The following is a 26,360-nucleotide window of genomic DNA, read 5'->3' as shown; positions in this document are numbered from 1 at the left end:
GCGGGGCGTGACGACGGCCGCGGCCGCGCGGAGCATGCCGGGAAGGCGGCATGGCCCAATAGGAGGGGAGCGGCGGTGGTCGGCCTGCGCCTCGCGCTCCGGCGGGCGGGCGGGTGAGCGAGCGAGCGCGCGGGGCGGCGGCGCCGTGAGGCGCGGGGGGGAGCGGCGGCCAGGCCCCAGCCCGCCCGCCCGGTGTGAGACGGGCGCTGGGGAGGGAGAGAGGGGAGGAGGTCTCCGGTCTTGGGCGGGGAGGTGGGGGGGGGGGGTGTCGGAGGGACGGCTTCCCCAGGCCCTTGCCCGCCGTCGGCGCTTCGCCCTGTCCCGCTTTGCCACGGACGTCGGTAAACGGGGCAGCGAAGGGCGGGTACCCCCGGGCTCGTTCCCGGTGGGTGGTTTCCGGGCGGGCGGTCGCCTTGCTGCCAAAGTTTCCCCTGGTGTCGGTGAGTTGAAAGTTCCTTGTTAACGTCGGGTGCCTGTGAGACAGGCGTGTGGTCTCGGCGGGCGCTGGAGCTCGGTGTTCGGGGCAGCAGGCTTCCCCGGCGCTCTTCCGAATTGGTGTGAGTTGGAGGGCTGGTTCAGAAATCGCATCCTCTACCGTCAGGTTCTTCTTTGGGGTTAAGGCGGCGTTCTGACGCTTTAAATCCCCGGGCACGTCAGTTTCTTTAAAGCCCGTGCGTAGGAAGAGAAGGATACGAACAAGAAATAAACAACTTCATAAACAGATATCTCTGTTCTTAAATATCTTGCTGACTCTGATGTCTGTTTCTTGCCTTTTTCCCCCTGCTTCTCGTAACAGAATTATGGATCCAAGCTTATTGAGAGAGCGAGAGCTATTCAAAAAGCGTGCCCTCTCCACACCAGCAGTAGAAAAACGTCCAGCGCCATCTTCTGACTCCTCTTCTTCAAAAAAGAAGAAAGCAAAGGTAGAACAAGGTGGCTCGTCAAGCTCAAAGCAAAACACAGGTTGGTGAAAGTCTCCTGTTCGACAGCTGTTTGGTATATTCCGCTGTCTGCCTCAAAGCTATGGTTTATTAGTACGAATCAGTCTATCTGTGGATTTTGCTGGTGGCTGTGGTCATTCTTTCTCTTAAGTTGTCGCTTTTTGTTAAGAAATTCACTTGCACAATGGGAAAAAACACTTTTGCTACCGCGTATACGTGTCAGGCCTCATCCTGTGACCTGTTTGCTGTTACTCAGTTGGAGGAATCGCTACTGCCAAAATATTATTTCGTATGACGCTGAGCTTTGATTTATGGATTTCGGTGCTTGCTGGACCCACAGGACAAGCAGTAACAGTGGTCTCATTCTTTGTCTCTGCTCTGTCTTTCTGGCAAGAGAGCACCTAAAACTTAATTTTGTTAAGCGTGAGTCGTAGGCTATCCATCCATGAGATGGACTTTGCAACTTATATCTTGTCTGGCTAGCATATTGTGATTAGCACTCGTTCTTGTTTTACCTGGGAGCCAATCTTTGTCCATGAACACCAGGGCTTCCATAGGCTTCTGTCTGCTCTGGTCAGGAGTTTCGTCGTCGCCCTAGGATGGTGGCGCTGATAATGCATCTCTCGATATCAAATAAGCGGTTAATAAAGCAGCACCAAAATAGCGGGAGCAAATGAAAAGTGCAGCACCTGGAGCAGCAGGGAGAGGATTTGTGTGCACACGGCGGCGTGCTCTGTCTTCGCTTTCACTGTGCGAGATGCGTAACCTGGGCGCCTTTTCAGTGCTCTGAAAGCACTGACAGTTCTCGGATGCACTCTAAAGGTCAAATCAAACGTCAGGAGTTACTAAAACACAAAATGCCCTTTTGTGCAAACTCATTGCCTGCTCGTATCTTGAATACCATGTGTGGCTCTCTTCTCCACTCCAAAAGAAACAATGGAGCTAAAAACAACAGAGAAGAACGTCAAGGACGATGGGAGGAGCGGAGCGTCTGCTGTCTGAGGGGAAGAGCAGGGACTTTGCATATGTATCTCTAGCTTCTCAGGGCACCCAATAAAGTTATCACCCAGACATTTTAAAGTAAATCAAGGGAGGCCAGGTTTTCATCGGTCCCTTTGCCACACTCTCCTCTCCAAATAAAATAAAATTCTACGTGGAATATCCTAAACTGCATATCCTGAGTGAGAGCTGTTTGCTGGGAAAGAGGGATGGGGAGGTAGGAACAGAGCGGATGGTTCAAATGCGAGTCTGATCTGGAGGTTTTGAGCAGATATGTGGCCAAACGGCAGAGCAGATAAAGAAGGTGTAATTTCTTTTCTGTGGTTTTGTGGGCTGGGTATTTCTTTAAGTGCTTTTGCAGCTGTCAAATGATTAGCTTACACAAATAGGAATGTGTGGCTGTGAGGAAATACGCTTTTATCTTTTATGCTGCTGGCTTCATTCCAGACAGTATCAGAAAGGTTTCAGGGTTTGTATAACATTTTTATGCAGAACGAGTTCAGCATCCTTTCATTTTCCCCTGGAGAGTATTTACTAACTACTGCAGAAGCAGCAAGGATGGAAGAACAATAATGGAGAGCGAGCGGCCCAACTTCTTCCCTCTTGTTCTTAGGAATTGGCCCAGATCAAGTGTTCAGGCTGGCAAGCGACTGAACGGGTTAAGCAGCCGCAAGCAGCACAAGTTGCCCTGTGATGCTGCAGAGTCAAAGTCCTTTGCCTCAAAACCCGCTTTTTATTTGAATCGCCCGATTGTTAGGTGCCTGTCAGGATATGTGTGTGTCAGAGATTGGTCTTGGGGAGGTGGAGTAAAAACCTGATGTTGAAGAATCCCTGTTGCACACACCCCCCCACCCCCCCCCGCCCCTTGAAGAAATGAAAATTAAGATGATCGGTCCTAGTTTTGTTGTGTCGTGACTACAAAGACGATAAATAACGTCACAGTGATTATGTGGCGGCACTGATAGTCCCTGGGTGTGTAGCGCCTGCAGGTTCTCCCTCGTTCTGTGATTCTACGACTCAGTGACCTGCCCTGTCACTTTTTTGGGGAAGAGAGGCATTGAGATCATGCTAATCTTCAAATGACTGCATAGCTAAATCTGGCCTGTGTGTGAAGATTTGTTGTAAGCTTTCCAGTGAGAATAGTTATTAATATAGTTATTTGAAATCGTTATTCAAACAAGTTATTTGAAAAAATTCAAAACTGCCTTGTTTACTCAGTTCAGAATAGTAACTGAAAAATAAATGAAATAGATCATATCTGTTTGTTTCTTTTTATTAATGAATAGTAAGTTGTGGCTAAGGTCTTAGTCTATCTTAAGACCTTTGTCATGATGGTCTTAGCTGACAGTAATCAAGAGCTGAAATCTCCAGGAGCTGTTTCATGACTTAGTCTACATGTGGGAAAGAATCGTCCTGAGGCTCTAGGGCTGTGCAAGGGGAGATCTTTGTCTTCCGTTCCTTGTGCAGACACCCAGCCCCCTTTATAGGTCTGTGAAATAAGTAGCTGGAATGAGTCCCAAGATTTTTCATTGCGTGTGCTTCTCAGGAAGGCATAAGAACACGAAGCCAGCGTACCAGAGGCTAGCCGTGTTACCTCCTGCACGCTGCCTTCTTGTGTGCAGTGAGGGTGAGCATTTTGTAGGAACACTGCAAGTGGCCAGCAGTCCTATGGCCGTTCAGCGTGTTTGCTTTCAGGAAAGAGGCATGTTCGTTAATTTAGTGCTTCCCGATGGCTACTCTTGCCTCTCTTGAGCAGGACACCGGTCTTTCAGGGCTGATGCTGTCAAATACAACAGAAGGTAATGAGGCATCTACCCAGCGTCCCTGACAGCGGAAGGCATCGTCATCACTAACGTTGTCTTCATCGTATGTCTTGGTGTGAATCCTAAGGTGTCTTGTACCTGGGGCGTCAGCTTCCGTTAATTGTGCTTATAATTTGCTTTTTAGCTAAAAGCGTTCTCTGCACGTGGGACTGGTACTGGCAAAACTTCACTGTAGCAAGTGTATCTGAGATCAATGGTTGCAGCGGTAGTTGTGTCGTTCTGTGATTGCAGAAGGGAGATTACTTCTGCAGGTGAATCACTGGACTAGCTGTGCTGGTTACTAGTGGCCTGGGTATCTTGTGACTCCATCTCACCAAGCAGGAAGAGTACGAGTCAAATTAGTAAGTCTCTCGTTGTGTCCAGATCTTCTGGAGCTTAGGCATACTGAACCTAATAGAGGGAGTTTATATATTTAAAAAAAAAAAAAAAAAAAGAGATAACTATAGGTACTGGCCATAGCACAAAGGTATTTCTGACACGGATAGACTGCGAGATCAGTGTTGTAGCTTACACGTCCATTTTACCGTTAGGTGGGTTTTGTTTCCCTAATGACAGGAATATTATTTGGGTTTTATACAGTTAAATATCTTGTCCCACACGTAGCCTTGGTCTGGGACGTTTCTCGCTGGCCTGCTTCTCTGTGGGTTCAGGAGTGTGAAAGACTTACCGGGCATTACCGATGGCCACGCTGTTGGACGCCGTTATTACAGTTGTAATTTGTAACTGCAAAACTTTTATGGTTTTAAAAACTGTAGACGCAATGCAGCTACAGAAGAAAATAATCTGGTGAGCTAGAGGTCTGAGTGTTACGTGGTCAGTTTGTGAGAAAGGCGTGAGTGTGGACTCTCTGGGATGCATCGGCAGGCTGATGAAGCAAGCTGAGATTCTCTTGTGCAAAATGAAGTCACTTCGCGCTGTGCATCCATCCTGCCGTCTCTAACGCAAAGCTTATCCTGGTGTGGCCTCCTTTGTGAAGCATGTCAACACCTGAAAGCTGCGTGCAGGCTCGGCGAAATTACTGTCATCGGCGTGGGAGGTCTGCGACCCGTCTGCTTGTGTTCCTTGGCAAGAATTCGGTCAGTTCCAGTTCAGCTTTGAAAAGTTAAGATAGGGGTGATATATCCAGCATGTCTCACTCCCTGTAGTGGTGTGGTTACCCTAGAGGCAGCAGCCTAGGGAGAGAAAAATGTCCTTGTTTCTTCTAGACCGTAGTACCACTACAGTATTCTTTTGTGGAAATAGTCAGATATTCTTAAGGTAGTGCATTAGTCGCATCTCGACACCCAGAAGTTGTTAAATAGGTTGAATATGAAGTAAGGGGAGAGCAGTTCTCTGGAACTGGAGAAGGGGAGGGAGAAAGGGTCAAATTGTACTGCAGGAGGTTAGAAAAGACCATTTTAGGGATACGTTTCATGTTGGCTTACTTTTCCTCCCACCACCCTCTCTTCTAAAAGTGAGAAACCCATAATAAGAAGAGCTGCTGAAGGCAAGAATTCACACAAGCCTCTCCTGTCTCATGGGATCTCTCGCCATTCAACCCTTCTGTCTCGTTTCTTTTTTCTCACCCCTTGTATGTCTTTCCTGTCTCTGTGTGGTTGACCTCAGTGGGAGGACAGTGCTGTGTCTTTGCACTATGTATGATCGGATGATTGAGCATTTTTATAAACGTTTTCTCCAGTTAAGCAACATAGTTTTATGCACGTTAGGCAACATTTGTTTGTTCAAGTAGACAAAGATCTATGCTAGTAACTCAATATAAACAACAGAAGTTCATTTAAAAACAAAAATCTTTTCTTCCCCCATAACATTGCAACAGATCATCCTTCTGCTAAGCACTCGGAAAGCCTTTGACAATTATTCAAGTTCACATCCAGAGATCAAATGGTAACTGTGGCTGTTATATTTAAGTCCAAAAGAAAAAAAGCATGTGACTTGCTCATTCGTAAGGTACAAGAGGCTTCATTCAAGGTGGTAAACGTTCTTCAACACTGATGCTCTGTCCTTCCTACACCACCTCTGTTTCATGCTTTCTGAAGCGGTTCATCATTGCTCTAACAGGATTGGGTTCATTCTCCAAGTCTTTCACAGTTTTATTTTTCACACAGCAGCAACAGTCTAGCAGTTCATAGAGGAAAGCCAACACCACCAAAGAAACTACAGTAAAGATGAATATGATCAGAATAATAAAGCAGGCAGTGTTCCAATTATCATGGAAAGGGTAAATTTTTTGCACTTGAAAGCCCAGGTACTGGGAAATGGATGTAGTTTCATTCCAGTGAGTGGTGTTGAGGGTTGCCATTCTTGACGAGTTGTCTTAGTGTGCTCACTGTCACGGATTTGGGGGCTGAAACAGAAAAAGAAAGCTGTTGAGGACCCTGTTGATCAAGGACATGCTGTGATTTTTATCCCAAACTGTAAGAAATTAAGCTCAGACTAATTGCTAGCACCTCCTATAAACACGGATTGTTGCATACTCATATTTGCTCACAAAAGTATCAGACGCCAAATGTACAACTTCGTGATTTGTCTGGAACGTTTGTTTCAGTGATGAATGGTCCATGCATGCATGACGTAGTGTAAGTTATTCTGGAGTGAGAGAGCTTTGCTTCTTTATTTCAAGTATATGCAAAAACAAAAAGGTTACAAAGATAATTTTCAAGGTATACAGTGGTTTCAATGACCTGTCCATCATTAATCATGAGGTTGATACTTGCATGGTGTGAAAGCCCCCAGCGCTCTTTTGACATTCTTAGAAAAACAGGAGATCTGTGTACCACCCTCCCATACCTGAATGATTAGAAGAACTTACTACATGTTAATGTCTTTGGAGTTTGTTTGCTTCTTTGTTTGGTTTTTTGCTCCTATTTGGGAGAAAGAAGGAAATCACTCTTTAAAAAAACCATATAAATCATAACTATTTTGGAGGATGTTTCCAAAGAATGGAACTGAACTTTTGGTTGTTCTAGCACAAAATAACAATCCTGGTTCCTTAAAACTCATTATTTTAGAATTGCCTATTAGCACAGACTTGGTAACCCTGCAAAACTCTTTTGACTTCAGAAGGCCAGACTTCCTGACGTGTTCATTCCCCTGCTGTTCCACTGTTGAGGAGAAGTTTGTGCTTGAGAAATCCAACTGCTTCATTCAGCTGCCCGAACAGCGCTGAGCGCATTTGGAAATCTCGGCCCGTTTGTGGTGCCGTGGTCATTAGGATAGACGACAAGGAAAACCCAACCCTTTCTGAGGCGTTCTGATTTCTTATTTTCAACTGCATTCTCTGCTTAACTGCTAGGAAAGGAATGTCATCTTTGGTCCAATGCTGTGTGTTTGTACCCAGCAGAAGAAAAGACTGCTTTGTGGTGTGGGGGAGAGATGAGACAAGAAATTGGCTTCAGCAAATCTGCCTGTGGCGCCAATGGTATTGCTGTTGAGATGGCGCTGTTTCGGCAAGGCCGTTGCTCAAAAAGCGTGAAAGTAGGCTGTGCCTCAGTAATTTCTGTAGTATATCTAGAACAAAAAAGCAGTTCTGTCTGTCTCCGAACCTCTCTATGAATTACAGATAAGTAGGCAGATGAGGTGTTCGGCAATAACATTTTTACAGTTAGGCGTCTCTTTTTTTTTCCCGTGCCGGCTAAGGGGCAGCTCGCAAAATGTGCTTTTGTCTGCTGGGGTGCCCCAGAAAACGTGGGATTATGGAAGGGGAAGAGAGAGACAAGATGGTAACTTTGTCGAAACCCGGAGTCTTATTTCCGTGCCTCAATGAAAGATTTTTTGCTTTGAACATAAAGCAAAAAGTGAAAACCTGGCCATGTTCATTACAAAATGGTCCCAGCTACCCACATTTAGTTTAATTTCATTCAGTAATCAAAACTACAGAACGAAGGAGTAACGCTGATGTTTTGTTCCTTAAACTGTGCTCACAGGTAATGCTTTAATGAACCTTGCGCATCCTAGAAATAATTCTGCAGTCAACCTGTTTAGACAGTGAAAACTACAAAATTCCTGAATAAATGGGAAGTGACAAAGGCAAGGTGTGATGGTGTCTACTGAAACAGATGACTTAAAGCAGTCTAAGCACCTGTCTTTGGTTTTGTGTCATTATTAAAAAAAAGGATATTGTGAAAACCACGATGATGCAGCCAGACCAGCTTGCGATTTATGTCTTATTTTTATTGTTCAAATATTATACATTTTGCTCTTTATCCTTCTGTCTTTAATGGATTGAAATTGAAACGGAACAGCTTTGTTGTTGGGAAGATACCTGGCATTAGCATTTGATACAGACATTTATTGGAGCAGTTGTAGTAACTTACTGTTTCCTCTGTTAAATCTATAACTGAATACACAAGTTTGTAATTGAATACACAAAGTATGACTGAGATGGATAGGATTAATTAAACTGTTTTGGTTTTGGGTGGTTTTTTTTCTTAACCAAAGTTTACAGAGCAAATCCAAGCTAAAAATACTCCTAAGTTGAGTCGGGTCCTGGCTTTGAGAGCGTGGCTCGGTTTGGTCATAGTCTGGGAAGGAAACTCAGCTGGCCTGTTTTATGGGGCTAAAAGTCAGGAGGGTTTTTGAAGGGGTGGTCTGAAGACTGACTTGAAAATCTGTGACAGATAGAGGGGGCTGAATAAAAGGATTTGGAGTCCCCTTTAAGGGGTAATTAAAACAAGCAGGATTTAAATGTGTATTTTAAATGGCAAGAGAATGTCCTCAGGAAAGAAAGGAGAGGAGTTTTGTTTTGAACTTTTTAAACAGATTTCTAAGACTGAGGATTTTGTTGGAATCTGTTACGTGTAAGTTTGCTCACTCTGTAAACACCAGGCACAAAAATTAACTGCTTCTGCTGATGCAAAATTTAGTATTTCAGTCATTGCTAAAAGCGATCAAGATTTGGGGCTGCTGGAGAGACTGGGCATGTTTACGTTGCGTAGCTGGGACCCTTTGCCAGCACAGCTCTCCGCCAAGGCGGTAGCTCTGTTCCCGAGAGGAGAGGAGCATCTTCGGCGTGGCGTGGCTCCCCAGGCAGGAGTCCCTGCCGCTCGGCTGCCGGCGCAGTGCAGCAGCCGGCCCCTTCCCACTCCACAGCCACCATTAGGGCAGCGGTTTGCACAGCGTAGAGAAGCTCGTCTTTACGCAGGGAGGTAGAATTTAATGCCCGTGCCGGAGGTGGTTCGTGCTTCTCGAGGGTGATGGTGATCTCCTTAGATTTGAATGAGGCAAGGCAGATAAATGTCAGCTACTCGTTGCTGTAATTATTGAAATACGAGACTGAAGTAGCCGTTGCCGAGCCGTCAGAATTAACACAGCACTAATAAGGTTAGCGTCTTTGAAAGCTGTCAAAAATGGTCTGGTTTCATGCAGTTTTGCTCATTTTGTAATGGCACAATTTAAATTCATATTGTAAGCCAGTCTGATTTGAATGCAATTCAGCTATTGTATGTACCCAAAATGCAGTGAGTTAAATATTTAATGAACTGGCTTCTGTAATATCCGTATTAGGTTTTAATTTCAAAGTATCATCATCTTTAGACACTGCAGAGGAGCAGCTTTATTTGAAATCATATTCATGGAGCAGAGGGAAATGACTGGCAAAAAATCATTTCAATGCAGTACTGAGGAAGTCCTGTTTAAGAAACCACTGAATAGACATCTTGGGGTAATAGCATTTACAAATCTCAGATGGATTCTAACCTGTCTGTTTGTATTGTATTGATCGCCGCTCCAGTATGTACAAGGTTAATAATATGCAACGGGCTTTTCTTCCTGCCCTAACGTACCAAATTTCTAGAACAGGTTTCTAGCATATCCATGAACATAGATCTCTTTTAGGCAGTTTAATTGATACGGTTTACAGAATACCCACTTGGGAGATACATTTCTTAAATTTCAGGTTTAGCTGTCTTTGTTTTAAGGAAATTCCTTTCACTGTCATTTCTGTAAAAACATATAGAATCAATTACAAGGAATGCGAGGCTGCAGGAAACAAGCTACCTCCCCAGTAAGCACGAAATCCATTTTGTTTACTGAATCTTGGCTTGGTGTATTAGCTTTTCTGTAAGATGGAGTGGTCATCAATTTTCCATTAGTGCACAGATGGTGAAAGTGCTTGTCTGATAGTGCAAGACAAGCTCCTCTGCGTTCAGCGGAATAAAATCCTGCTAAACCTAGAGAAAAATCATTCTGATTCCAAGAAGCTTTTTACAACCTTGTAGGTTACAGGCATATTTTCTTTCAGTAATCAAGATAAACCTAAGACAATGTTATAAAATGATACACACCTACCTCTTGTCTGAAAGGATGCTGAAAGAGCGCTGTTCTGGTCCCTTTTTTTAATGCAGCCTATGGCACAGCTAAGATGGAGCTTTCCTACCATTGGCCAGAGCATGATGCTGCTGACAACTTCCTTTATGCTCATTTGCATCAAGCCCTCAACCCCAGGAGTAAATCATTCATAAATTTGACTCTTACTGTCTCGAATAAGAAACAAACCCCTTCCCGCTCTCATTTTTGGGATGCTCTTTTGTGCACGACGAGCTTGTTAGCGGAGAAGCGCGCTGGGAGTGCGACGGTGGCCGTGACCCCGCTTTGCTTTGCGCTGGAAAGCAGCCGATCAAACCATGACGTTTGAAGTGTTAATATCTGCAGATTTCCAGCTTCGCCATGTGGTTAGATTTACTTGTCATGAACTGTAGCAGGCTGTAGCCAGGCAGATTGAACAAGATAATCTTCTTGATTCAATTGACAGAACAAATACATGATAAGTCGTCTTAACTATTTGTTGTACCTCTGAATTTATTTTAGTCACTTTAGACCTCTCGTTACACGTATGATTTTTTTTATTTATAAAATGTCCTGCATAGACATTAATTTTTAATGATAAAAGGGGAGCCTGTAGGGGAAAATCCCTATAGGCTGTATTTTCAGGGGGAGCTGGCTTTTGTTTTTCTCCCTTTTTCCATCTTAATTTAGTAACCAGAATAAAATGTTCTTCTGTAGCTGGAGTTGTACTGGTTCTTCTAAGTTAATTTTAGAATTGTTGTGCTATGTAAAGCCTCTAATATGATGTCATGTAATAGCTTCACAATTACCAGTTGCTGAGTTTTAAATTTGACGTTTGTTCCTTCGGCATTATGGTTTTTACTATACTAGCACCAGTTTCCATGAAGTCTTCCCAATAATTATCGAAAGTGGATTTGTTTGAAATCTGACTACATCCAAAATTCCCACTTTGTAGTTGCCTTTTATAGCGACTTACAGATCAGCTTAGAAGTAGGTTGAGATGCAGTGGGACAGACATGAAATAAATTCACCTGAAGCATAGTGACATTGGAAACTTAATTTGGAGTTTCCTGTGGAGAACTTGGCAAGGGCATCTAAATTTCAACGCAGTGAATGTAGCAGACTTTCTCTAAGCCTGCCGCTTACTCGATGGAGGCGATGGGTCTTTGTTGAACATCTTAGGTGCATTTGTCTAGAATATGATGCTCTTTTTTTTCTATTTTCTTTCTTTTTTCACCACCGCAAACCCCTGAGCCCTTCCACTCCTCCTTATCACCGCTCTCATCCATATCCTCCAGCTGCCCAGCAGAGCAAAGACTTTGCTTAGCAGCTCTGCTCAGCACCCGCTGCAACCTCTCCCTCGGTTAATGCACTAACTTTAATTGTTCTTTTCTCTCCCTCGACTGATTTTTCCTCAGAAATAATAGGAGCTCAGTATCTCTGAGATACCTACTGTCCTGTCAAATGTGATTAGAAGTCACCAGTGGATTAAAAAATTCCTGTGGTGACGAAGAGGAAATGTTCTTTTTCTGGAGTAGCTGAAATTCTGAAAAGCTGTTACCGTTAAGTTTGAGCAACGTTATGCTGGTAATGGGCCTGTGGCTTTTGAATAGTGGTTTGTGGATATTTCTGTTTAATATGCTGTGCTAATAGCCAGAGTTAATAAAACAGTCATTAACAACCTTGCAAGAATTTTTGAAACAAGCTTTACGCAGCAACAAACCTCACGATACATTAAGACAGAACCAGGCTTGACAACAGAGGGAATTCTGAATTGTTGTTCCACTGGCGCAACACACCCAAGTTGAATTGTTTTGAATTTATGGAGTTTTTTTTTAATAAATTCTCCACTAGAGCTACTTAAAAAAAAATAAAAGCCCAGCACAACAAGCACAGCCTTCATTTACCGAGTGTGTAATTGTTGAATACCTTTTGGGAATAAGCGAAACTTTCTGTTGCTATCTCCGCAGCACGAAGCTATCAGTAGAGCTAATCGTTGGGCAAAAATGCAGTGCATTATTTCAGCGTGAATTAATGTAGCGTAAATGATTATGATATGTTAAGCCACAGAATTAAATATGTACTCTTATGGTAGTAATGCTGCAGTTGCTTGTTGTTTTCTTAAAGGTCAAGTCCCAATAACTTTATATTTATGGAGCTCTACTCAGAAGTGTTCCAGGGCCGTGTCTGCCGACAGGTAGCTCTGTGGGTCTGGATCAACACGTGTGCTAGCGCAGAGTCCTCTGCGGGTGACCGCTCCTGCAACACGCGTTTCTGTTCTTAGTTGTAATTCTGAAAGCTTATGGAAATAGAGTGAGAAAGAGACGGAGTGCAGAGCCAACAGGGTGTTGTTGAAAACATCATTTAATTGTTTGTTTTCTTCTTTTGTAGATCACAGCAATGGATCCTTTAACTTGAAAGCCCTTTCAGGAGGCTCTGGCTACAAGTTTGGAGTCCTTGCTAAAATAGTGAATTATATGAAGGTACGGTGTTTTGATGTAAAATTATAATGTTTTAAAATACTGTAGTTATTTTTTCTCCTGTGGCAGCTGAAAGATGCTGAATATTTCAAACTCGAAAATTCTTTCACTGCAAGAATTTCAAAAAACTGCTTGTTAAATTCAAAATGTTGTCAGTAAACAAAGCAATCAGCATATTGTTCCATTACTGAAATCCTAATTATTCCAGGTCACTTTAAAACCAGGATAATGGTTCTTATTTGCAGTAGAAATAGGAATTGCAAGATGCTGTCAACTTTCAGGATTCATGGGCTGTTTATCAAAATAACGTGTAATTTGGTGCTGGACAGATGACTTTGTCATCAGTCTCAGCTGGTACTAATTTTTTTTCCTCGTATTCTCAAAACCCCTAAATTGAAACTCATATGCTATGTGTACCATGTCTCTCCTGGTTTTGCAAAAGTTGTTTTGTCATAATGTTATACCAATTTTAGTTACTTTATGATAATTGAGTCGCTGAATAACGTAAGTACAGAACTCTAATAGATCCTGCTTACTTTTCCAGACTCGGCACCAGCGTGGTGATACACATCCGTTAACCCTAGAAGAGATTTTGGATGAAACACAGCATTTAGATATTGGACTCAAACAGAAACAATGGTTAATGAGCGAGGTAAAGAAAACATATGTTTATATTTTAATTAGAGAGAAAGGATTGTGATAAACCTGAATTATACACGTTTGTTTAATTACAAGCTCTATAAATATATAATTCCCCCTTTAAGAAACTACATTGATTCACATGTCTGTCTGTCTTGTACCTCCTGCTGTTGAGGTAACTGTGAAATGAAAGCTATTCTGACATTTTTAAGGACCTGTTAGAATTGTTACACAGAGAGTATATTTTATGTCAAGTGAATTTATTCATTACTGATTTTATATAAACAAGCTGGTTTTCTTAAGGAATTTCTTTTAAAAAAATTTTCAAGGGGAGAGCTCTTCCAATGTCGAGGATGTTAAATTAACTAAACCAAAGGAGTATGGCACAAAATTCATAGGCTTACAGTTCTTTGTTACTTACTGAAATGAAGAATTCTGATTTATGTCTGAAATTGTGGGGTAATAGATCTGCAAATTCCACTGCTGGAGTTCATTAGTCTCACTCTAGATGCTAGGTTTCGTTCTTACAGATTCGCTGTAACTTGCCACCATATTCATCTTCATGCTTAATTGACCTGCATGTCTTCATGGAATTTCAAGATTAATAAATGAGCAAAATACCATATTCGGTACTTACACTTGATTGGCGTATCTGGTTTTGCTCAGATCATATTTAAAATCCTCGCAACAGAGCAGTAAAGGCTGTTGAGACATGGGAAAAAAATCTCTGCGTAGTAAAGCTAGGATGGTTTTAATTAATACAGCCTGTAGCTTTCCTTTGCTACCAGTACTAATATTCTGGGGTACAGAAACCTCCAATCTGGCAGGGTTGGTTGTGATGGAAGCTTGACTTTGCTGAAGTCTTTCAAAAGGTAGCTCCAGGTTGTTTCCATAATGAGTAGGAATACCAAGATGGAATGAAAAAGCTCCTCCCAAGAAGTGTGTATAAAATTATCACTGAATTGTTACTGGATGAGAAAAGGTGAACAAATACCCTGCAGCGCCAAAGTTAGTTACCTTCTCTGTTACAGGTGTTTTCTCCCTCCTTTCTTCTTTCTGTGTCTCTTCTCTTTCTCCTTTCAGGGTCAGGCTGGCATCTGCAGAAGAAACTAAGTAGAGTTGCCCTCTGTTACAGGTGAACTTCCATTGTGGTACTGGCTGCACAGCAAAACTGATTTGGAGCGTATCTAAAATCATTTCAATTGTCCATGAACTTCTGGTCAGCTTCACTCTGAAGCTGGCATCATAAGTAAAATCCTACTGTGCAGGAGGTCTGCTCTTCTCAATTTCTTCTACAGCTGCTGGTGCCAATTGACAGCAGTTGGGGAAGACTGACTCCTGTTTTGTTCATCCCAGGTTAATGCCTTTCACATTCGTAACATCCGTATGGCCCGAGCTTGATATGCCGAGTTGTGCGTTTGCACTTTATATTCAGCCAAAGCACGCTTTTTTGCGTTCCCTCTTCTTTTTATTTTCATTCCTTTCTCAAAAAGGAATGTGTGTGGCTTTCTGCCGTCAGAGGCTTTCATGGACCTTCGAGCCCAAAGGCATTAATTGAATGACGTTAAGCCTCCTTTGGTGCTTTGTGCTTTATGTTGTGGCGAATTGTGCCTAGGCTGGTGGATCTAGGATCCAAGGATTTAAAATCCGTTTCAAACTCCAACCTCCAAACTGGCAGCTGTAACGTGTGGCTGACGTGCTCTAGCCGCTCAAAAGCACACTAGAAGAAAAGTACTAGCATGTGCTCTTTTTCAAGGTTTAAAATTTACGTCCTTATTACAGGCTCTAGTCAACAATCCGAAAATAGAAGTTGTAGATGGGAAGTATGCTTTCAAACCCAAGTACAACTTGAAAGATAAAAAGGCTCTGCTCAGGCTCTTGGACAAGCATGACCAGCGAGGGCTGGGAGGAATCCTTTTAGAAGACATTGAGGAAGGGCTACCCAATGCACAGAAAGCTATAAAGGTGAGTAGCACGTGTCTGCGATTCAGCGAACCCATTCCGGTTAGCTTCTCAAAGAGGAGGTAGAGGCTGAGAGAGAATTTTCTCATGAGTTGTTTCTGTTCTTTTGGTAACTCAAAAGCTATTTTGGAAGATCTAATATTGTAGCTTTTTCTGTATTTCGTCCTTTACTTTCAGATTTGGCCTGATGTTTGGCGGCTGTTTGACAGCACAGCTGTCAAAGCTCTTTCTCACAAAAGACTCTTGATCTCCCACATTCCAACTGTAGGCATTTAGTTCTGCTTTTGTACCTTGATCTCAGTCCTCCGTATCTCACCTTTGATTTATTAGCGTACTTATCGTCAGTGTCCGCTTTGGATGCTTTTCATTGCCAGCTACTTTGCTGCTTCTCTAGTTTGTTGTGCTTTTTGTAGCGCAAGATCTGGGTCTGTTGTTCAAGTTGGAATCCGTATTCTTGGAAACGAAGTGATTTTGAGTTTTTCTTTTGCATTTGTTTTCGAGGCTTTAGGGGACCAGATCATCTTTGTTAATCGCCCTGATAAGAAGAAAATTCTTTTCTACAATGACAAGAGCTGTCAGTTTACTGTGGATGAAGGTAGGTGCTTGTTTACATATGTTTCCATGATAGTTGATTTGAGTTCATCTTAAGCACCTATATGTATAAGCAGTCTTCAGGTATAGCAGTCTTTTAAGGTGGGAATGAAATATTAGGTATATCCAGATGTCAGGAGAATGGTTTATATTAACACGAGGCTAACCAGACTAGCGAGTGAGTTCAGGGGTAATATCCTCTGTTTTATAATGGATACATTGGAACGTGGCACCAGGAATCCAACAATTCTCTTCAAGTGTAGCGGTACAGAAGAGACTAAAAATCACCTGACTGTGACTAAAATGGCATCTAACATTTTGCTCTGTGAAGGGCAGCCAAAAAAACCCAAAAGAATGGCTTCTGGGTGCAAGTTTATTGTTTTTTTCCCAGGTTATTAATCATGTGCCTTTTATTGGTGAATGCAACAAGAAGCCACAAATGGAACAGAAGGAGGAAGCAAACAGGGAGGAGATGTGAGCAGAAGTCCTGAGAAGGGGTAGTTTACAACTGGGAGGAGAGCGCAGATGCGGGGTGGTGCTGCTGCCTAGAGCTGGGGCGGATTTGGGACTTCAGAAGTTCAGCGTGTGTTTTCTGTCTAACAAATGGGGGGTAAAGTCCTGTGGTGCAATGTGCCTGTTTATGCACAGAAATTAATTACACAGATCGGGGTGTGTTCCAATAATGACATTTATGCCAACATCAGACGCCCGTAAGTACAGAAAGGAGAAGACAATCCGTGTCAAAAGATCTTATTTTAAATGACTCAACGACACTGAACACTTTCTGTTGTTAACATATTGTTCTTGTAACATGCCGCATAAAACCATCTTATCATACTGTGACATTATGGTAAAAAATAAAAAAAGGGAAGAGTTTTGGTAGAAACTTGAACTGCTCTACTTACAGGACCATAGGAGAAAGCATAAAGCTCTTTTTTTCTTTGACTAGCTCAGAGATACTCTTTATTTTCAATAGAATTAAGCAACTGGAAATGTATATCATTAACTTATTTGTCATGTACCACACTTGTACTCTCAGTAATAATAGCTTTCTTCCACAAAGATAATTAAGTAGATGTGCCATCTACAGCATTTAAAAATATAAAAATTGTTTCAAAATATTGAAGTTAATCTCTTTTTAAACCATAATTTCTGTCACTTCTTGATAGTGGCAGGCAGAACTATATGTGAAATGCAGAATTATAAGCCTTTAGTCTGCATTCACTGGGGAATTTCTGACCTCCCAAACGCCTATGAGAGTTTACCATTAACACTGTCATCCTGTTCAGATAGTGTCTCTTCGGTCCATCAGCCCACAGCTTTTAGGGATCCGAACATGGCCAAAACATTTAGAAATCAGTGCTGTTGCAGTAACTGTTAAAGCTTTTAAGTTTTTAGCAGCTACTGGTTGTGTTACAGTCACGATTGCTGATCATTTCTTGTTGTGCAATTCTTTTCCAGATTACTGGCACCCAACCATCCTAAAAGAGTTATCAGAGGGAGATCTCTACCCTCTTGCTCTTAGTTTGTAATAACTCCAGGATTAACTGTGAAAGTTAATAAAAGAGTCCATTTTATTAAGACATAGCAAGAGACATCTGCCATCTCTTCATCAGGTAGCCAGTATAATCCAAGGCTGTTCATGTACAATACATTATATTTTAGGACACCCAGCACTGATCTTTCTTTAGGAACAAGCAATGCAGGCTACTGCTATGAAAGGGGGGGAAAGGTTAAAAAAAATCCCTCTAAAACCCCTTGAAACAAAACGTTTGAGCCATTCGGCTCAAATCTCCCGATGAAGGAAGGCATTTAAGCCTGCAGTGTCTGTAATGAAGGGATCGCTAGTGTGCAGTGCGTTTGTAGTTCAAGGTGGCTTTGCTTTCTTTCATCCGCAGGTGGCAGCATGTTCCCATCTGATCAGAAAGTGGGTTTGGGTTTTTTCTTTTTTGTTCTGTTCCTGCTGGTTTTGGTTTTTCTTTTCATGCGGCTGACGATGCTTTGTTCTGAGAGGGGGCAAAAATACTTTCTCTTTTGTGAGTTTTGTGATCTGCCTGTGTATGCCACAACTCTTAAAACATCCCTGAGTGGGTTCACTCACTTACTGCAGCTGGAACGGGTCCTTTTTCCAACCGTGTTATCCTGTGATGAAGAAAACCCATCCTTCCCGAGCAGTTTTGCTTTAAGATTCTTTCCAGAGCACCAGAAGCATGTTTCTCAGGGAGTCCTTGGCAGAATTGTCTGCGTGCAGGATGAGTTATGACACGTTTCTGCATTAGCGGTGCTATTTCAGCTCATTATCTCCAGCAACGTGAAAACGAAGTTTTTAGAAGACTGCAAAATAAGCCTTGAAGTGTTGTCAGACTCTTTGATCTAGCAGCTGATGACAGTTCAAAATATGTTTCTAGTTTAATGTTTATCGTTAGAAATAAGGGCTCTGCGCTCCTCAGTGCATGATTCTGCCGTATGACGCTCTCCAGTTTCGAACATATGTTGGCTAGGATTAATATCCTCTAAAAGTTAGGCGTCCTCTCCCATCGCTGTCTGAGCTCCATCAGGAGTCAGTAGAGAAAGAGGAGCTGCCGGGGCAATTTGGAGCTTGCTGTCTAAAGTAGCGGGAGGAACTGCTTTCTGGCAGTGCCTACCTCTGCCCTCGCTACAGTTGTTTTGATGGCTGAACAAGCTTTTGTTTCTCCCCTTTTGAAAATAAATCCCAATGTACTGCAGCAGTGGTGCAGTACCGATATATCGTGATCTCAAGGGTACTGGAGAAGGTTTTTGCAGTGAGGAACGGCTTTTGTTCTTCCTTTTATGTGATTAGCCAAGGAAGGTTCAGATTGCATGTGTTCCTTCTTGACTTCCTGACTAATTAATCTTCTGTCAGTAGTGTGTAGCTGAAAGCGTTTATAAAAGCCGGGCTAGATTTCAGGTGCTTCAGCCAAGTAAAGCACTGCCTTTTTTGTGCTGGGGCTCAGCACTTTGCATGTGAACCAAGCTTTCACCCCGTGCCGGCTGAATGCTGAAAGGCCAGTCTGATTGCTTAACTGTTAGAGATGGTATCTTTCACATCTGAATGCAATATAGGAAGTATTTTAATGCCTGAAAATTCGGATACTTAATTATACCTGGTTTTAATATTCTTTCTAAGCATCTTTGAAGAGATTTAAAAGAATGGCCAAAGTCTCTTAAATTTAACGGTATAAAAATTGCTTGGGATCAGTGATGACTTATGGCTCTGACTTTGAATTCCAAGGTGGTCCAGGGGCAGCACAGCCTTAATATCAAGCACCTTTTCCTACTGGTATAAATCTAGTACTGTGTTCCCTGGGACTGTTAGGAAGCAGGACTCCATCTTCCCCACTACTCAGCTGTTTCTTCCCTTCTGCCCTGTTATTGTCTGTTCTTGTCCTGTGCTCAGATTTTGGCTCGGCTCAGCGAAGATTTTTAAGCTGTTTTTAATCTCTGGCAGATTTTATTACCAGCGTGATATAGCAGTTTATCTCCAGAAGCCATCTCAACCTTTTTGCAAGAGCAGGTGAGGCAGGCAGAAGTGCAGGATAAGCTGCACTGAAGTCACCGTGCAGCCATTTACCCATGACTTTGTTCCCCAAATGTAAGCATTTATAGAAAGGGAGCGTGTTAGAGTATAATCAGTCGGGGAATGTCAGCGCAAATTGTTTTTCTATATGAGGCACCTCGTGATGCAGTAAGGTTGGGGTAACTGTGCATCCTTACCCCTTGGGTATTTCAGACAGAGAAGGTGTTTGCAAAATATTTGTTAAGCTGCCTGCTGCTTTGCTGCGTGTTGGTTACTGCTGGTCAAAGCTCATTGTTTTAAGTCTGTGTATGCAGACATCTTGATGCTGGAGATGTTAGCAAACATCTAAACTGGCCTTTCAATCAGCTCGTGGTCTCGTTCCCTCCTCTCATTACTTGAAAGACCAGAAGTTAGCTATCTGGAGGAGCAAGGGAGCAGCCTGAGTAGTGTTGATTCTGTCAAGCTTCTAAGTTAAAATATTTTAGTGATCAAATTGCAAGATATTACATATAGGATTTGTTCATAGTCCAAGCAAGACGCTGAACACCTGCCTCAGGTACCAGGATCACAACTTTCTGCCTCTTCTGGGAAAGATCTGCATTGGCATCAGGACTTAAAAGCTCTGCCGAAAATGTGCGTGTTGCCTTGAGGGTTCACAGCACCTGCGTTGCTTTGGCCAGAAACTCTTTGGAAATTTCTCCCCAGGGGATTTTTTTCTGGGTTCCATCTTGTCATAGCAGCCTAAGCGGTAGGAGAAATTGTCAGCTTGTCTGAAGGCAGCCTGCTGCAGTCAGGTGAAGCCTTACTGTCTTGACTACGGGACAGTTTTTTTCCTTCCATACGCTATTATTATACACTTCCTATTATACGCTTGTTCTGGCTGATCTATCAAATAGTTTAGAGGCTCTGATAGAAGAGTCTCTCACCTTCACCGTGCTCTGATGGTGTAAAGATCACCTAGCAGTTGACAGGACATGGAGAAGGAAAACTGAATGTGCTCTGTAATCGTAATGGTTACATGCGCTGCAGGAATGCCAGCATCTGAACCAGTTCTCCATGCCTGGCTGAAGCAGACCAGCATGTGTTGAGCTTTCTGCTCTAACAATCCCCTTCCCGCTCCTCACACCAGTACCGAACTCCCTGTGCCCTGTCCACAGGGAAGAGAAAGACAGTGTGAAAAATGGATCCGCTATATTGAAACCATCTCTAGGAACTGCCTTCTGTCACTGTTGTCTGCTCTTCAGACACATCAGCTCATCACAGCATTTTTCTTTCTGTCTTCTCGCCTCCCCAGAGACAGGCCAGCCCGCCGCATCCTCCTGCCTGGCCAACCATAAGCGTGGACACTGCTCCGGAGGTGATGGAGCACAATAATCGGGTCGTTGCGTGCCATTTCCTCCTCCCTGGCCCCTCTCATGAACTACTGCTTTTAACAAGTGGTGACCCCCTTTGCTTGGAGCCACACAGCAAAGGCCAGGGTGACGGTATTTCAGATCCTTCTCAAAGAAGTTGGAGAAAGCTCTTTCTGTCTTGGGTCAAGGGTATGAATTCTGAGGTGCAGAAATACCACAGCTACAAATGCAGAGGGTTGTTTCTTGAGAGCTGTAGTTATTGCCAGCTTTTCCCATAGGTTCTCATATTTCAGAGAGGATGTCACAATAATTCAGATAGCGTATTCCCAAGGTCTAAACTTTCACTAGCTGATAGGGGCACAGTCCTTGGAGACTTCTGAATAAATCTGACAGGTAATGTGGAAACGGTTCAGTGCCAGCCAGACAGCTGCTCTCTTTCTTCAGTTCTTCCATTTAGCTCAGCGTCTGGTGTTACGCCGAATCGGTTTTGTGATGAGATGATAGATGTATCTCCTTTTCCCTTTAGATGGCACCCTAAATGCAAACAGCTAATATGCGCAGCCGTCTGAAGGGTGGCAGCTCTGTATGCTTCTCCACCTTTATCCTGTGCTTTTAGTTCGGAACTAATGCTTTAACACAGAGTATTTCCTGGGGGGGACGATGACCGTGTTGTTGTGACTCCCCCCTTTCCTAGGCAATAAGGTATTTTAATGCCCTACATGGAGCTTTGGCATGGGAAGAAGGTTCTTTTGCAGTTACCGCAATCAAAGCGATAGCGCTGAAAGCAGCCTGATTTATGAAGGAATTTTTAAATGGAGTTGCAGAATACTGTATAGTGACTCTGGTGGGGCCAATTGGTGGATTAAATTATCTGTGTGTAAAGTCCATTTTAGCTTTGCGGTTTTGATTCTTGGTGACTGTTACATTCGTATTTCTTGGCTAAGTTTAAAAGGTGAATGTGAAGCTGTGGTGATGGTATAACCGCTGCATTACAAGAAATGCAAAACGCTGTGGTTAGGTATTAACTGCGATCTGCACTTCTGTGCATGTTGATCCTTGAACAGCTGACCATTTATTTTCTAGTGTTTAATTTTTCACTTCTGTTCCCCAGAAGAATGTAGACCAGTTTAACCTTAAGCACCTATCCTCAGCCTTTTTTTTTTGTTTGGTTTTTTTTTTTGCGCCGGGGCATATTTGTCCATATATCATGAACTCTAATAAGGAGACACATCATCTGTGTTTGTAGCAGAACGTTATAAATAAAAGGACACTGTCATGTAAAAGTCCAGAGTTACCAAGTCTCTCATCTGCTATCGCCTGTCGTGCATCTTGGAGGACTGACCAGCATCTCTTCAGCTCCCACAGGATTCGCCTGTGCGGAGCCAAAGGCAGTATAGCACAACACAACCTCAAAGTGTCTCTAACCGGGATCTGTTTAATAGTCACGCATTTATGTGCAGCCTTGTCACTTCACGTGTGAACTGCGGAAACACGTGATTTGAAGTACGGTTACTCGCGAAGTGCGATACTGCATTTGCACACCCATCGTCCGATTCGTCTTTCCAAGCACCACTGGGTCTCCGTGTCCAGCTGAGTCCAGCTTGGCCGTTCAGGACAGGGAGAGGGCATGAACAGAAAGGAAATAGCTTGAACGAGCATGTTCTGCTCAGTCCGGAGGATGCAATAAGACCCTTCCGCAGGCTTCTGCTGTTAAGATTTAATCTGAGCACTCATCGCTGAGAAATCTCTCTCTTGCATGTTCAGCTTTGATCATAACACAACCTTCTCCACCTGCCGCAACAGGATAAGGTGAGAGATGATCTGCGATAGCGGGCACTGCGAGCTATGCTGAAAGCCCGGAATCACACTCAAAATGGATGAGCAGACGGAGAATGTCTTGACTACAGTGTCAGTCCTTGCATTAAGTTATCTGAAAACTGCAGTCTCGGTGATCCCGCTGTGCTGTATAGCCTGTACGAGAAACAAGCTGAGCGCTATTTCCACGTAACCAAAAGTGGTGTTGTGACAGGATTTAATTCTCTTCAAAAACGCTGCATTACCAAAAATGAACATTGTTGTTCTTCGCTGGCAAAATTCCTTTCTTTTGTTTCCTGGAAAGCTTGAACAGCCCCTTACTGTTGGCAATGGGAAGAAAAGAAAGACCTGAGACTTAAAGCATGTGCTTTCGTAGGAAAACAGGATGCCTTAGGAAGAGAATTGGTCCAAGCGCAGGAACGAAGTCTGTTACGTACGCCTTTTGTATGGTGCCCTATTGTTGCAGCGTGTCTAGAGCCGGTGTATCTGTGGCAGACAGTCACTGGAGCGTTTCATCGCCTGCTGCATAGGACAGCTTCTTAAGCATGCAGAAGTTGTGGTTGTTTTGACAACTGTATACTAAATTTATCTGGAAATAAAGGGAAAAATTTAGTCGTGCGTTGCTATGTGTGCCTCGTGTTTTATTTATAGTTTGTTAGCCAAACCTGCTGACAGGATATATCTAACTTAGAGCCTGGGGAATGAAGGGAGGTAGGATTGTACCAGCCGCTGCCTGGAGAAGGCATTCCAGAGGCTCTGTGAAACTTTACATGAGGCAGAAAGTGTGCTGGCAGATGGCAGCTGCTCTAATTAAGACTTACTGTCTCTGTCTTTTTTCCTGCTGCTGTGGCTTTTAAGGTATCTCTCTTCTTTTTAACACCAGAGGAATTTTAGTAATTTATTATCTGTACCGCATGGTATGTATTATATTACAGTGATAAACGAGCTTAAACCCACTGAAGTAAATGTCTTGAATCTTCAGTAAATTGGACTATGAGATGACAAGTCTCCCAAGGCAATGGCAGCTGAAGATGTGTAAATGAAGTTGCCATTTATGGTTAGTTATTACCCTTCACCAAGATCTTTTGAACTGAGGCTTATAAAACACATTGACAGTCTACACAGCTATAGAGATGCTAGGCAAAAAGAGAGACTCCGTACCAAATTAACATTAAAAGCACGTGTTGCCTGTGGGCGCTCCTGATGCTGGGATGCTGGAGTGCAGTTAGCACAGATGAGAATCAGCTCATCTATTTCCATTAAGTGTTGAGGGTGTTTTGTTGTTGTTGTTTTGTTGACTGGGGTTTGGTTTTCTGTTGGGTTTTGGGTTTTGTTTTGTTTTTTTTTTTTTTTTGGAAGTGCATCTGGCATTTGGAGTGGGTAAAGGCTGTGCTAATTGGGTGCCTGCTGGCGGTGACCGCTGCATCTGTACAGTCACAGACTGACATGCCAGAATACTTCAGCGTTTGAAATCAAGTCTGTTTTTTTCCCTTCGTGCGGGGGCTTTGCCCAGGATTTGTTCATTGGGATATAAAACGAGTGTTTGTTTTGGTGTTTCAGAATTTCAGAAGCTGTGGAGGAGCATTCCCGTGGATTCTATGGATGAGGAGAAAATCGAAGAGTATCTGAAAAGACAGGGTATTTCTTCCATGCAAGAAACTGGACCAAAGAAAATAGTAAGAGATACAAATTACAGATCTTTCTAGGAGACTCCCCCTTCCTGACCCCGCAGTGTTAATTCCAAAACATGTTGGTGAGCCTATGCACAGCTGCTTTGTGTAGCTTAGGGAAGCGTGACCAATTTTAAGAAGTTGCAAAAAACAATGCTGTAGCCAGCAGTCAGTGTTTTTATAACTTGTTTGAGCCGGTGTAATCCAAGCAGCATCAAGAAGGCGGCAAATGCCAGAAAGCCTTGTGAGCTCCAAAGTGGAAGCTTCTGCTTGAAGCTGTACAATGCTTTTTTGGGAGAAGGGTGGGGTTTTTTTAACTTTCTCTTTTCTGCTAAAACAGCTTTGAAATCCTGATAGGAACCGTGTAACGTGCCTCCCACCACATGCACCCTGTTCTCCAAACTGGGTGCAATATGCTTGTGTTTTACTGGGAGGCCAAAATGGCTGCAGGCTCTCTAAAGATGCTTTCTTCCTGACTTCAAACAATTTTTTTTTTACATGTATTTGTATGTGATATACAATGTCTTTTCTCTTGTGCACTTGACTTCAAACTGTCCTTTCATGAGAGCCCTTCCACACAGGACTTGTTCCTGGTTTCTGCTAGTCACGGCACTAGATGCTTTAATGCCTGTCATCATGTAGGCGCTCCTCATGGATTCCTTATATCCTAAAAGTGTCTTTGAGCACGTAATCGTGGATAGAATTATGGGGCATGTACCTGCTTCTCTAGCTGCATGGGAGTGTTTGGAAACTTCACTTAGAAATGCCAGCTTTACTACTGTGCATGGGATACGGAGACTCTGCTCTGTCCCCAGGGTCATCTCCCTGCCTGGATTTGAATTGAATGCTGTTGCTTCTTGCAAAAACAAGCAAGCACCTTCCCCGCCTGCCCACCTCTGGTTCAGGCAGGGCTCTTCTTTGCAGAAGCGATGACTAGCACAGCGTCACACGTCAGGTCAGATGTCGCAGCTGGAGAGCAGATCTTTTGACTACTGTTTATTTCTTCTTGTAGGCTCCTATTCAGAGGAGGAAGAAACCCGCTTCTCAGAAGAAACGTCGATTTAAGACTCACAACGACCACTTGGCTGGAGTGTTAAAAGATTACTCTGATGTCGTTCCTGGCAAACAGTGACGGGCTGAATTCTGGAGTAAACATGCATTTTTATACAGGCTTTTTGCCACTCGGGCTCAGTGTCTGCTCGCAGAAAGACTGACTGTATATAGTAATGTGATGTGTTTCCCCCATCCCAGCAACTGCCGAGATGAAACAGGTCAGTTTAAGAGCAAGTATGAACTACTAAATTTAGAGTTTAATTTAATTAGCTAATGGGAAATGTGTCTTTAAGTAAGAGGTTCTCACTAGTTGCCTCTTGGCATAGAGTGATAAATGGTGCTCAGCATGTAATGCAGGAGTTCCTGTACAGTGCTTAACTCTGCTTTTACATTGCTTAATGGGTATTTACCTGGAATTACTTACAAGGGGCTTTCTGGTAGAATTGAATACAGCATTTGTTTTACCTGTTTCAGGAAAACCTTTTCCTAAAATCACTGCAGGCAAGTTTCTTTCACAGTCAAATACACCCACGGTTTGTATCCTTCTTCCTTGCTATGGGACTGAGCTTTACTGAACGTCGGTGATATCTGAGGCTCAAACTCAGAAAAAAACCTCCCCCGAACTCCCAGCAAGCTGCAGGATGGCAATGCAGCTGTAGCTTCCTAATGCTAATCAGAAATTGCCCTCGGCGATTTCTTGTCACTGTAGTGGATGCACATGTGTTGCACAGTTCTACTCTATGGACAGGAGGGAAATAAAATGACAGTGTAATACTGAAGCAAATTTTTTTTTTAAAGTAATAAACTTACAATGCTGGTTTCCAGTGTTGCTTCCTTAAAGAATGAGAGAATCAACATCTTTCGTGCTTGTTGCGTTTTCCTTTTCAGGGAGGTAAAGGAATCTTTTTGCTATGTTTTTATGTTAGTGACTTACTGTTCTGGGCTAACACTATCATCTTTTTATCATTCCTGATTGGGGAGGGGGGGAGGAACCACCTTAAATGAAAGCTCCCTGTAGATGCCTGATGTTTTGTGCAGTACAGACTAACGTGGAATGTGGCCAAACTATGTCATCTTGATAACTTATTTTTACGTACTGAACCAGAGTCAATCAATGCTGATATTGTTTTCATGGCACTGCGGGAGAGGAGCTGTTTCTCTGCTCTTCTAGGGTTAGGATCAAAGATAAAATAGGTGACTGCGATATCCCACTGA

At 43.0% G+C, this 26,360-nt stretch overlaps 2 protein-coding genes across 3 annotated transcripts; one reads left to right on the top strand and one right to left on the bottom strand.

Moving 5' to 3' along the window:
* Nucleotides 1-76: 76 nt before the first annotated feature.
* Nucleotides 77-25,962, top strand: GTF2E2 (general transcription factor IIE subunit 2). 2 transcript variants are annotated; one of them, XM_050895903.1, is made up of 8 exons: nt 77-113; nt 797-963; nt 12,437-12,528; nt 13,070-13,177; nt 14,947-15,129; nt 15,628-15,721; nt 23,983-24,098; nt 25,105-25,962. In XM_050895903.1, exons 2-8 carry the CDS (start codon nt 801-803, stop codon nt 25,222-25,224), a joined length of 876 nt encoding a protein of 291 aa, XP_050751860.1. In that variant the 5' UTR covers nt 77-113; nt 797-800; the 3' UTR covers nt 25,225-25,962. The 2 variants fall into 2 exon arrangements, with proteins under 2 accessions (XP_050751860.1, XP_050751861.1); XM_050895904.1 differs by having other exon boundaries at nt 15,635-15,721; nt 25,105-25,168.
* On the bottom strand, nt 5,769-6,062 carry SMIM18 (small integral membrane protein 18). Its single transcript, XM_050895906.1, has one exon. It carries the CDS (start codon nt 6,060-6,062, stop codon nt 5,769-5,771), a length of 294 nt encoding a protein of 97 aa, XP_050751863.1.
* Nucleotides 25,963-26,360: the final 398 nt, after the last annotated feature.

The sequence above is a fragment of the Gymnogyps californianus genome, chromosome 4 (genome assembly GCF_018139145.2).
Source record: "Gymnogyps californianus isolate 813 chromosome 4, ASM1813914v2, whole genome shotgun sequence".
NCBI classification, from domain to species: domain Eukaryota; kingdom Metazoa; phylum Chordata; class Aves; order Accipitriformes; family Cathartidae; genus Gymnogyps; species Gymnogyps californianus.
Note: the sequence above shows the minus strand (reverse complement) of the source record. Positions and strands in the feature narration are given on the sequence as shown.

Coding starts and splice junctions, on each gene's coding strand:
- GTF2E2 (XM_050895903.1), top strand. CDS start 801: ATGGATCCAAGCTTATTGAGAGAGCGAGAGCTATTCAAAAAGCGTGCC. Junction 964..12,436: donor AAGCTCAAAGCAAAACACAG/GTTGGTGAAAGT, acceptor CTTCTTTTGTAG/ATCACAGCAATGGATCCTTT. Junction 15,130..15,627: donor ATGCACAGAAAGCTATAAAG/GTGAGTAGCACG, acceptor TTTGTTTTCGAG/GCTTTAGGGGACCAGATCAT.
- SMIM18 (XM_050895906.1), bottom strand. CDS start 6,062: ATGGCAACCCTCAACACCACTCACTGGAATGAAACTACATCCATTTCC.